The sequence below is a fragment of the Ambystoma mexicanum genome, chromosome 3q (genome assembly GCF_040938575.1).
Source record: "Ambystoma mexicanum isolate Mex_15411 chromosome 3q, UKY_AmexF1_1, whole genome shotgun sequence".
NCBI classification, from domain to species: Eukaryota; Metazoa; Chordata; class Amphibia; order Caudata; family Ambystomatidae; genus Ambystoma; species Ambystoma mexicanum.
The window spans coordinates 924,726,404-924,739,662 of record NC_090926.1 but is presented as its reverse complement, the minus strand read 5'-3'; the positions used below and the strand labels follow the sequence as shown (position 1 = coordinate 924,739,662).

Sequence of the window (13,259 nt, the reverse complement as noted above, 5' to 3'; positions counted from 1 at the left end):
ACCCCGGCACACCCCACGGCAAACACTCGGGGGGGGGTGCAGAGGGTAAGATTAGCAGGTGCTGGCAGGCTGAGGTGCAGAGGACTCCACAAATTGCCCAATCTCAACAAACAATAGCTCGATACGAGGAGACGCCATCGCTCCGGGACACTATGGCAATTACCAAGGAAGAACTGATGCAGTGCCTAGTGGACCACTAGAAATGTCTCACGGAATCTCTTCAAGAATCTGTTCAAGAGCAGATCTCTTCTTTGAAAACTGATTTAAAAGGTCTAGTACAAGAAAGGCGATCTCTTCAAATTAGGAAAGCGGCTAAACACGAACGAACGGGTCTTGCAGGAATTGGCTGAGGACTCTGAAAAACGACAAAGCCCTGGAACAATTAGCACGGATGTCACACAATCTAGAGCTCCAGGGCGTAGATCTTGAGAATAGGTCAAGGCGCTCGAACATTCACTTTAAGAATGTCCCAGAAGAGATTGTGGACAAAGAGCTTAAGAATTCAATCCAAGCCTTGTGTGCTGACCTTCTCCTGAAGATCCCCCCCCCCCGGACGAGATACATCTAGATAGGATCCATAAAGTGAGGCTGACAAGGAAGGAACCGAGGGACTTGCTGGCAGCATTTACTTCCTATGGACAACAAGAAGAAGTTTTGAGGGCAGCACGTGCGAGCACCTCATTGACCATTAATGGTTCGGAAGTGCAGCTCTTTCAGGACTTCGCATACTCTACTTTACTCAAAAGGAGGATGATGAGACTGGTCACCAGAATTCTTAACCAGGAGCAGATCTGATACAAGAGGACTTTTCCTTTTGGCCTGTTATTCTCCTGGAAAGGCAGGCAGTGTAGAGTGACAACTTGTGAAGAAGGCCTGAAAGTGGTGGCACTCCGATCGCGCACCCCTGGACGCGACGTTGGACATGAATTATCGGCAAAGGGGGCTTTGGCAATGGACACTTCCGGAATGGATCCTAGTGGATACCGTCTTGTCATCAGTTGTAGAGGAAAGGATTCAGACCTGTTTTAGGGAGAATGAGATGTCGGACAACTCCCCGGGTATATGGTGGGATGTCTTTAAGGAGGTAATAAGGGGGGAATTGATAGCTCTTAAGGCCTCGAGAGAAAAGCAGAGTAGGAAGTGGGAGGAGGATTGAGAGACATAATTTAAGGATATCATGCCGAAGATTGGTAACTATCCTACGAGGGACACAATGAAAAATTGTAGAGCAATTTGCGGGCAACTCGAGTTATTTAGGGCCAGAAAGGCAGAGAGGAGCCTACTTAGAGCTAAACAGCATTAATGCATAAAGGGGAATAGAGCAGGGAAGCTCCTAGCATGACAATTGAGACAGAAGGGAGCCGCCCAAACAATCTTAAGAATTTGGGAGGGGAAAAGGGAGGACGTGGTAGACACAAATGGAATTATAGGGTGTTTTTAACGCTTCTACAGGGCTTTATACTCTTCCAACAAGCGTCAGGGCAAGTCACAGACCACTTGTTTGGTAGCTGTGACTCTTTCAATGCTGAAGAAGAAGGATAGGGAAGAATTGGAAGAGTATATTACAAAGGAGGAAATTAGAGCGACTATTGGGAAACTCCTGTTGCATAAGGCTCTGGGTCCCGATGGCTTTATGGCCACTTTCTGTAAGAAGTATCGGATGGCCCTTATCCCCCCACTTAAAGACACTATATAATTCTTTTGAAAAAAACTGGGGACATTACAGTCTCGATGAATCAGGGCAAATTGGTGGCATTTCCAAAACCGGATGAAGACCCGATGCAGTGCGGGTCAAATCGCACAACAGCGCTAAATAATATTAACGCTAAAATATATACCAAGGTCCTGGCTTCTGGAATGGAAGATAGACTCCCAATACTTATAGGCCCTGATCAGGCGGGATTTATTAAACACGGTCAAACATGATAATATAAGAAGGGTGTGTCATCTAGTAGAGAACGCCGAGAGGCATGGGATCCCGGGAGTTCTCCTCGCCTTGGATGCTGAAAAGGCATTCGACCGTGTGGAGTGGTTGTTCCTTTTTCAGACTTTGGCACACATGGGGTGGAGGTGAAAGCCTTGGGACTACCGGAAGGTGCAGAGGGATCGAACCCAATGGACTACGTCGAGACAATGCTGTTGCAGGAAATAGGAGCAGGGGTGCTCACTCAAGGATTCGCGATGGAACGTGCGCATAGGGCCTTGACGAGGAGGCCACCTTCGGGAACCCACCCAAGACCAATAATTGCTAAAATCCTGAACTATCGAGACAGGGAAGAAATCCTTGAACACTTCCGCTAGGGAGGCACGATCCAAAGGGCTTTGTCAAATATCACGGCATACCCAGATTACACACTGCTGGTGCAAAGACACCGAATGAACTATGGGTCAGTGAAAAGAAGATTGCGGGAGACAGGCTACAAGTACATGTTAATGTGCCAGGCCAAACTGAAGGTGTACCACAAAAATAGGGCATTGTTCTTCGACACCCCAGAGGATGTGTCAGAGTGGCTGGACACGCAGAACTGCCCATTGGAATCTGACAACCAGAAAAAAGACAGCGCAGATAAGTAAAACGGAGACTGCAGCACCTAGGGTGCTGCAAAATCAAACATTGGGTCTAGAATATAAAACAGGTTGTAGCCGACTGGGATGGGTGTAACACAAGCTGCACAAATACGAATGCTCAAGCACGGAGATATAGTGCGAACCACAGGTCCTCGAGTGACATGCACTTATACCCCCAAGTATTGATTAGTTAGGTTACCGATAGATTGGTAACACCCTGCTGGGTCCTCGATTTCGGCACACCGGGACAGGACCAAATGCAGAGGAGCCTGTGATCCAGGGATGGAGCTGGGCTACAGTTGGGGACAGGTAGGGAGGGGGTGGGAAGGGAATGTGTGCAGGGAACTTAGTTGGGGAGTATGGGGCCTGTGGAGCTGGTTGCAGAGTTTGTTGGGGAGTTCATGTTGGAAAGGGACGGGGAACGAGCCTACATTCATGCCAAGCAAAATCATATAGAAGGACATGGAGGGATGGAGCAGGGATAGAATATGGATGCCAATGGGAGGTCTTAGAATAGTAAATTGGAATGTGAGGGGCCTCAATAGCTACCTGAAGAGGAATAAAGTGATGATGTATTTGAGAAGGCAAAAAGTGGACATAGCATTACTGCAAGAAACCCGCCTTACCAAAGAGAAACTGAAGGTGGTTAAGAAAAACTGGCGAGGGACCACCATGGGGGCCACATATTCAGCTTTTGCCCGGGGGATGATAACAAGGGTGGCACCTCATGTGCCATTCCAGCTGCTCCAGGCCAAGGTAGAACCAGATGGGAGAATGATAGTGGTGCGGGGGCTGTTGGAGAATAGAGAGCTGAGTATCATGTATGCCCCCAATCAAGACACGGCGGCCTATTGTAGGACACTATATGGCAAAATCAGCCCCCTTATGGGAGGCACGGTCATATGGGGAGGGGAATTTTAACTGTACGCTACACCCAAAATTGGACAGGTCAGACACAAAACTGGATAAACCCACTTCTGCAGCAAAAGCACTACAGGCCCTGTTGTGAGACTTCGGGCTAGAGGATATCTGGAGGCAGCAACACTCGAATGATAGGCACTACTCAGCCCCGCACAACCTTTATACGAGACTTGACTATATGTTTGTCTCCGCAGAACTTGTAGGGGAAAGGATGGGCACAGATTATAAGGCAAGAATATTATCGGATCACTCCCCCTTGGTGCCGGAGTGGAGACATCAGCCCCCCCCTAGCAAGAATCCCGACATGGCGGCTTAGAGCTGAGGCCCTGCAGGACTCGGCATTCCGAGAGGACCTGAGGGAGGAGATCATCGGGTATTTCGATACCAACACAGGGAGCGTAGAATCCGAGGGAATCTTATGGGAGGCGTTCAAATCTAGAGGGCTCCAAGGAGGCATAGAGCGCGAACTGCAAGAGACGGAGAAAAAACTAGAAGATATAATGAATAGGGGATGTACCTCACAGGAGGACGCTGAACAAGTGAGTCAACTACAACAAATTAGCGGGGGGCTCTGGGAGAGGCTCTGCAATCTAAACTACAAAAATATATTGAAAGGCAACATGCATGGGGGGGATAAACCTGGGAGGCAGTTAGCATGGCTGTACAAAAATGAGACACCTAGATCAGTAATGAGGAAGATAACGGGAGAAGAAGGCCAGATCTGGAACGCTCAGGAAAAGGTGAACAAAGGGTTTCTCCGATTCTATAAACGTCTCTATGACGACACAGGGGAAATCGTAGAACAAGAGACTCAGGAGACACTGGAAGACATAGGTTTACCTAAATTAAATGATGAAGAAAGGGAGGACTTGGAGGACCCAATCACAATAGAGGAACTTGAGACGGTGGTACTGCACCTACCCACAAGCAAAGCACCAGGGTCAGACGGGCTCCCCAGCAAATTTTACAAAACATATAGACAAGAAGTGCTCCCCCCACTGCGGGCCATGCTAAACGAGGCATTCGAGAGGGGAAGATTGCAGGAATCCCTGAGGGAGATGGTAATTATTCTGCTTCTCAAACCGGATAATCCGAGCAGGGAATGCGGGTCGTACAGACCCCTTTCCATGTTAAACCAGGATAGTAAAATCCTCACGCCAGTGCTGGAAAACTGCCTCAAAAGGGTAATAAACAAACTCATACACCCCGATCAAACTGGGTATGTCCCAGGCATAAACATATCTGACAACCATAGATGACTCCATCATATCATAGAACAGACAGACGGAGACCCTAGCGAAATGGCAATAGTCTTGTTGGATGCAGTGAAAGCCTTCGACTCCATAAGGTGGCCTTGGATGCTGCCGGCCTTGAAAGAATATGGGATGGGACCAGGGTACCTGAGGTGTGTGAAGATGGTGTATAGCGCTCCAACAGCTAGGGTCAAAACAGGAGCAATAATTTCAGATAAATGGCAACTCAGCAGGGGCACGAGACAGGGCTTCCCCTGGTTCCCCATGCTGTACATCCTTGCATTAGAACCACTAGCAATATGTCTCAGATAGCAGTACGGAGAGATTGTGATCCACACGAAGGGGGGACCGCATTTGACATCATTGTACGTGAATGATATGCTGCTATACCTGCGCTTCCCAGAGGAAAACTTGCAGCGTTATGCAACCCTCTCAGGCATAGCAGTAAAACCTAAGAAGTCATGCATGTTCCCCCTAGGGAGATACAGGGGTGTCCCACGAGGAGACCTACCTATCCTGCAGATACCCTGGCAGACCAGAACATTCAGATACCTGGGGATTCATATTTACCACAAATTTGTAGATGAATACTGATATAATACGGAAAGAGCAGTGGAAGGAATCAAGAACAGCATGGGGTTCTGGGCGAAACTCCCCCTGGCCATGGTGGGTAGGGCTACCCTGCTTAAGATGGTGGTCCTGCCTAGGCTATTACACTTCTTCACGAATATCCCATATGTGCCCCCCAAACTCTTCTTCACGAAACTCCAGAGCTTATGCAGGGGATTTATATGGCATAACACTAGAAACAGGGTGGCTCTTTGGAAACTGCAAAATATGTTTGACACATGGGGCATAAACCTGCCGAACTTCGAAATATATCACCTGGCGGGGCAGCTAGAGTACGTCGCCAGATGGTTGTCCGAAGAGGAGACAGCGACCCCATGCTCCTCACATGTGCCACTCGTGGCGCTATGTGGAAAGGACCAGCAATTGGCAAAAAGGATCCACAAATTCTGGCAACTAGTGGTCCTCGCGACCCTAGGGGACATATGGCAGGAGGGAGAGGCACTAGACTTTCCAAAGATAATGGAAGACACCGGAGTACACAAAGGTCAATACATCACGTATACTAGAATCATTAAAAGGGTGGGAGAAAAATGGCCTGCGGCAGTATTAACAGAACAACCCGACACAGTCATTGAAACGATGTGTGACATCTCGGAGGGGGGGCACGAAATATCCCGAATTTACGAATTATTGATGTATAGAGTAGGTAAGGAGCTGCACCAACTGAGGCGGGATATGGAGGCGGAAGTGGGAGAACCCGTGCAAGATGGACAATGGGAGAGAGCCCAGAGATATCACAAGAAGGTGTCCAGGAATGCGAGGTTGCAGCAAATTCAACTATATGTCACTCACAGGGCATATATGACTCCCAGCAAAATAGCCAGGTTCGGATGCACAGCAGCACAGAAATGCCCAAGTGTGGGGAGATGGGAGCTGGGATGATTCATATGTTTTGGGCGTGCCCGGAGGTGGGAAGATTCTGGGAGGAAGTTAAACAACGCCTGTCCCAAAAAGGGCTTAAGATAGAGGTGGAATCAGTATGGGCATGCATGTTGTGGGAATTTACCAGACCGCGCAACCTGAAGCATATCAGTAAACTGAAAGACTTGGCTTACATCATGGCCAAACAGAGGATTGCTATGGGCTGGAAAGCAGCCCAAAGACCCAGAATAGAAGTGCAATGGGTGTAAGTAGGAGTGAGATATAGAAAATGAGAGAGTGAAAGTAGGGTGACTGCGAGAAGGAGGGGCTAGAGTGTAGTGGTGAGAGGGGAGGGGAGAGTAATGGAGACGGGATTGGAGGGATGTGCAGAGTAGTAGAGAAGGCAGAGGAAGAGTAGGAGTAGACCCGAGAAGGAAGAACACGTGTGGCAGAGTGAGTGAATGTGTACGTTCGCACATAGTGGATACTTGTTTATCTACACAAGTATCCAATATGTGCCTTTATTTGGCATAGTTGGCACACATGTGTAATTTGAAGACAAGGCAACACTGCTACAGTATGTCAGAGATTGCCCTAATGAAGGGTAAATTGTTCAAAATGCATTGGCCATTGTTTTGGCCACTCAAGAACTTACGATGGAGCCACACTAATAAAGATGTGCATATAGAAATGAGGATCGAAAGACATTTTTTATTTACTTATATGTGAAAATGCTGTACTATTTACTACTAGGGTGTTATCAATACTCATGGTGATCCCCAGGATTTGCATATTCATTGTTTCCTGAATAGTGCATTGCAGGTTTTGGTTTGCACATAATATTATGTTTGGATTCATTAAGGAATTGTGAAGAATAGTTTTTGGGTGGTGCCCACTTCACTTTATATAATCTGGAGCCGCACGATGGAGAGATTATTATGGTAGTGTTCGTTTGCCTTTAGATTGGTCACTGATAGTGAAAAAAGAAATACATCTGTGATAGGCTGCTCACAAAGACCCAGGTTATTGTTTCATGGCAAAAGGTGTATTGTGTGTTGGTTTGCCGATATCACGATTATTGGCAAGTAGTTTATGGCTCATGTTCTACTGCCATCCCTGTCAAGAGCTTGCTGGGCTTACATGTTTAAGTGTGCACAACCATTTTTATATTGACCAATACAATATATCTAGATTTCAATGGTTTTTTTGAGACTAATAAACCTCAGAGATTTTAATTCACCAACTTTGATCTATGATACGTTTGCACTCAAGTAAATGGTTAAATGGAATCTAGTTTACTCTCTGAAATGAAGACATTTTGAACAGAACTGGGAGAAACATGTCATGTACCTGCAGGTTCTCATAACTGGAGTGGAACTTCCTGCTAATTCTCCTAGAAGGAGAGGAGGTGAATCAACTGGGTTCTTAGGGTACTGTCCTCAGGAGAACTCACTGTGGCCCAGCCTGACTGTGCAGGAACATCTGGAGGTCTACTCTGCTGTGAAGGGAATGAGGAAAGAGGATGCAGCTGTTGCAATCAAAAGGTAAGAAAAGGTCACTAACAATGGCTTGGATGCTATGCCACTCCCTGCAGATGGTGTCTGTTATTGTAATGGGGTCATACTTTTAGAAATGCAACTTTATTGTGGATGATCACTCAGATGAACCTTCAAACATATGGTTACAAAATAAGTTGGTCTTTGCGAGTTTACGAAATGCCTAATGGTTCTCATTTCTCTTTAGGCGATAGGTGTGAAGCTACAGCAGCCGTTCTTGATTTTACTAAATAATTTTGCCGGAAGCAGCAGAACCAGTTCAGAGCGGATCTTGCAGTTAGTGGGCGAGCTTATCTGTTACATACTTGGGGCCTGTACCACATTATAATAATGTTCTATGCATAATGCACAAAACGTTATTGATAATTAATTTATGAGGGTTAACACTCTAATTGCGGAGGCATATCACCTTGTCTGGGTAAGCCTAAGAGCTGGTGTGTTTTGAGGCCTCTAAAATGTTGTTAATAGATAATCTGGTAAACCTAAATGGAGTCTGTCGACATAATCATTACACGACCTCTCCAAGACTGATACTCACTGGATCCTATGAAAGGGTGTTATTAAATGGAAAATGTGTCCCAAAATCTGAAGACTGTAAAAGCCACTCTTAAATACTGGTGTTCCATAATCAATTTTCAATCAAACAGAATAACCAGATTGCTGTCTTCAATGGTTGGGTCAGGACAAGGACCCAATAACCACAGCCATATTTATTTTGGCCAGTCTGTAGGGGAGACACCTACGACCATTATTTCTGTTTTACTGGCATTAAAATTAAAATGTCTTCTTGACTTTTAGGAGTGCACATAAATCACACAAGCTCTGAAAAAAGATAGTTCCTCCACTTTTGATGGATGGAACTTAATCAGTATCTATGTATCAAAAGCATAAAGTAGTTTGTACATCACAGGATGATAGCGGAAATGAGGAGGGAAAGAATGAATTGCTCCTGCCGAGGCACACTTGTCTAGAAATGGTTCAATCCATTGTAGCACAAGGTCCATCATGCCCATATCTTTAAAGATGTAGTGAGCCAGGGGCCTGATTGCCTGAACATTACCTATGGACAAAATAAATTGATCAATTTTAATTTCTGCTCAGGTGCTCAAATGCATTTTATTTAAAAGGAACATTAGGGCAAAACTGAAATAGACTTATTTGTGTTCTTTGTTTTATACATACCTTAAAATATAAATGTAATAAACATATTTATTTTACCAAGCATAGCACAACAAACAGTCTGATTTATTTGTGCCCTAGTTCAAATTTAAATAAACGGATTCCGGCACAACCTGTTTGCTTCATTCCATATTACCTAAGCAGCAAAACTACTAGTGCTAAGTGCATTTGCTCCTCTTTTAGCCGTGGTACATATGTAAAATCATCTGGTCCCTGGTAGTCAGCGGTGTCTAAGGATGATAGGTCTAATAAAATGACAGCTCACACGATGTCTGTTTCTATAAGGTCCCTTATGTCGTCCTGCATCGAGATTACCATAGACTCAGTGCTGTGAGCTGGCCGAAAATCGTCCGACTTGGCATTGCAAACTTTCTCAAAGTAATCTGCCAATTAATTTAATAACACGTTCTATTAATTTAGCTATGCAGTGGGTGTTTGCTATTGGCCTATAATTAGCTAAATACTGTGGATGTGCTTGAAGCTGTTACTATTGTATATGTTAGGCTGTTTCCTAAATGCTGCTTGAGTGGCGAAAATGATCAGCTTTAAAAGTCGATCTTGTATTGCTGGAAAATTCATTATTTACTTGAATCTGTTTGCAGGGAAGTGGTCTAATGGGGAACCTGTAAAGGTATGATCTCAAATTGTCAGAGACTAATCCAGACGGATTATCATATTGGTCGTATGTTTGTACATTTTGTTTAAAAAAAACTGCCTGTAGCGAGTTAAATAGCTCTTTGGATGGAGGTATCTCAATGTAATTCTATGATATTTCGAAGTAAGATTTTGAAGAACTCTTTCTGTGGTCCTGATGAGTATTGAGTTCTTTCTTGATAATCATTTCTTTGTGGTTTTTATAGCAGATTTGCCAACTTTTTGGTACATTTCCCTAGCTGAGGGATCATACGTTTTGTTGCATGATCGTAAAGCATTTTTCTTTGTGCTCTTAGCTCGGACTACATCTCTATTGAACCATCCCTTGTTTTTGTGATTGTTGTTTGTGGCCTTCTTTACCTCTGTTGGAATGTTCAAATGCATATGCCTCTATGGATGTTCCCTGACATGTTTGACTATGCGATTCATTCCTGAGAGTTATAGTGAGTAAGTTCAAATCTAGATTTTTCCATTTCTTTTTTTGTGGCATGGTGTAGGATGTGGTAACTGTCCAAATACACCAAATTCAAACACATTAAAGCATGATGCAGCTGGGTTCTCCCAGAACTCCATGAAGCCAGATATGTGAGAATTAGGGGTATTTCCTAGAGTGTCTTGTATTGTCCTGTACTACCTTTTTAAATGGGTGTTGGCGGAAATGGAGGTTGGGCGAGGTGGCAGTGCTGATGGGGTGGGGGGGAGTGGGGTGGAGCGGAGACTAGGGTAAGCAGCGAGGTGGCTCGATGTGATTGCTAGATGGGTGAAGGGAGAGGTCCCTGGGTCCAACCCTGGGAGAAGAGGTTATGTTGACCCCATTTTTGTTTGTATTCTGCGGTTTTCATTTGTCTAATGCTATCTGTTGGGGTTATTGTGCTCGCATTGTTTTTCCATGTGAAAACATTTCAATAAAAATCTGTTACAAAAAAAAATATGATCCAACCAGCCGGTTGGGCAGGGGGATTTAATTACTAGGTCAGATTTATCTAAACTAAAGATAAGGTAAACATGTCGCTTTTCGTTCCTATGACCTTTCACCTATTGGATGTAATGGAGTGTCTAGCCATTGAATAGGGATTTTATAACCAGGAGGTTTAGAGTCAGAGACTAATCAAGATGAAAACACTTCACACCCTGCCCTTGCAAAACAATATTTTCTATTTGCGCTGTCCATTAGTAATTTACTCGTGAAACAGTGTATTATTATTATTGTTATTATTGCTATGCCGATTATTACTACAATTATCATTATTTGTATCTCTTCCAGCCATGACAGTATTGAGGGAATCCCTTCTGAGTTTCTACATTCACTGCCAAAGTAGGCTGCACTACAATACCGCCACACAAATGCCTGATGAGGCAACATATGGCGTATTGTGAGCCAATCTGTAGGCCATGTCTCTGGCAGGAAAAATATTTATTTGAAACAGTTCAACTGATGACCAACCTGTTTAAAACTCAAATTGAATGTGATGTTTTAAAAGGTAAACAGGTACACACTGGAGAATAGGCAAGATATGGTAAATAGGTTTTCCAGATTATGAGTAAATGAAGACAGTTATCCCCACATACAGTTATATTTTAAAAAAGGGTAACAAATATCAAGATACATAATATTTTGGGTACCAGCCCAAAGAAAATGGGTGACATATACCCGAGCCGAAAACAGGTTACTTGGTATGTATATCTAAATATGCTATCAAAGACTTCTGTCATTTTAATTAGGAATGCAAAACTATGTGTCGATTATCCCATTCACCACAAAAGGTTTCTTGAAATAGACTTTTCCTGCAACCGCTTTTAAATTGTAGATTGCGTGCAAGTCCCAAAGCAGCTCAGGACACAAGTTATGTAAGGTATCATAGCATAGTACATCATAAAGGTAGCAGAGCATACTAAATCATAAAGGCTGTATCCCTTCGAATGCGGTCATCCATATTTTGAGAAATTAATCACACCACCAGCTCCCCAGAAGAATCCAGAAAACCAAACAATTTAAGCAAACGTCTGACTGACGCCCTGGGATGCAGCCACAGTGGATAGAGTGACCACATCACATCCTGGTTAGATTCTTTATGTAGTCTGGCTTACTCACACTTCACTATCTACTCAACCATGCTCATTGCCCTCACACACCACACACAGGCCAATAGTCAGAATCTAGACATGTATCGTATACTGGAGTATCTCAGGAAATGGCACATGAGGAGGAAGACATTTTATGGAAAAAAAAGTATCCAGGCATTGTTTCAAATGCATTGTTTCGAATACCAAAGTTTCGAGAAAAAAAATGCATCGAAAAAATACATATTGTTTAGGTAAAGTTTTTTTTTTTACTATAGTGTTTTTTAAGGGCTAAAAAAACAGGGGTTTGGGGGGGGACCCCCCATTATTTTTTAAATGCATTTTTTCGATGCATTTTTTTCAAAACTTTGCCATTCGAAACTTTCACTAGGAACTGAAAAAGAAATTCCTTCCTTGTGCCACATTGGTTATATCTTTTCTCTCACTGATCCCTACATCTTACCTATAGAAACCCACTAATCCTATGTGCAAGCGCATGCATATCAATCAAAGAAAATTGGCCAATAGAATCGTATGTCTGCACATCCATGTTCTTGGGTAATAATGTAGCAATCACGTCCCAGCCGTAGGCATATCTTTCATTCATTAGATAATTTATCTTGCTCATAGGGCGGATGCAAGACACAGCTTTGGATGTTTCACATAAAGGGGCGGAACAACATGAAATGAGGAACATTCCCAATAACAGTCACACATTTTAGAGCAAGCAAGTAAGCCATTCTCTGGTCACCTTTCAGTAAAGGATGAGTGACATATCTATGGTATTCTGCCATTCTCCCCAAGAGAGAGCCTCCACCTTTAAGCCTAGGGAGGTGAGCCCGCTCTGCAAGACTCTCTGTAGGGTTCTGGGAAAGTGGGACCTTACTGATAGAGACTCCCCATAGGGAACAAGGGCTCCCGCTCCTGCAAGGAACTCCCTATGCCACATACACAATAGTAGCATATATGGGACTATCTGCTACAAAGAATAATGGATCCTCTGCATATTTGGCTGAAAGCAATGCTGAAATAAACCAACCGGAAAGAGAAAAAGAATGTCTTTTTAAGAAGAGACATGTATTTAATAGAGACGAGTGGAGTCACAAGGAGAAGGAGAGAGTATCGTACTCAGAGGAAGACCCCTGGCATGATCACACATTGGAGAGGCGGGCCTGAGATAAGGCACAGAGCCTGTGTCTTTTGAGGAGAAACCGAACGCCAGTCTGAGACGCCAGAGGCGCAGCACAGCCAACAACAGAGAAACCGTTGCGCAGTGGGAGCGCGGAATCCTGTGCCAGATGCTAGCGGGACCATGTCCATTTTGTGGTGGGCAGGATGCCCAACGAATCACACCAAGACCATCATAGAAGGCAGCGCAAACAGCATCCTAGCGCCTGCGCCCATATACGGAGCCAGTAGCGAAGCCGACAACAGGAGACCAGCAATACCTAGGAACAAGAAGGCAAACATCAAACAGGAGTTCCCGAGGGAATGCCATGCCCTGCAACATTCCCCTTCATACAGAGAGGTAACAGGGAGAATAGGAATAGCAGGAGGCCCCAGTACAAAAATATAT

At 44.4% G+C, this 13,259-nt stretch overlaps 1 protein-coding gene across 1 annotated transcript in view; it reads left to right on the top strand.

Moving 5' to 3' along the window:
* Nucleotides 1–13,259, top strand: part of LOC138583119 (ATP-binding cassette sub-family A member 9-like) — a 2,601,648-nt gene that overhangs the window by 2,281,091 nt on the left and 307,298 nt on the right. Inside the window, exon 32 of the mRNA XM_069655079.1 lies at nucleotides 7,590–7,777. Within this exon, the coding sequence (XP_069511180.1) occupies nucleotides 7,590–7,777 (188 nt within the window). The remainder of the gene's footprint in view (nucleotides 1–7,589; nucleotides 7,778–13,259) is intronic.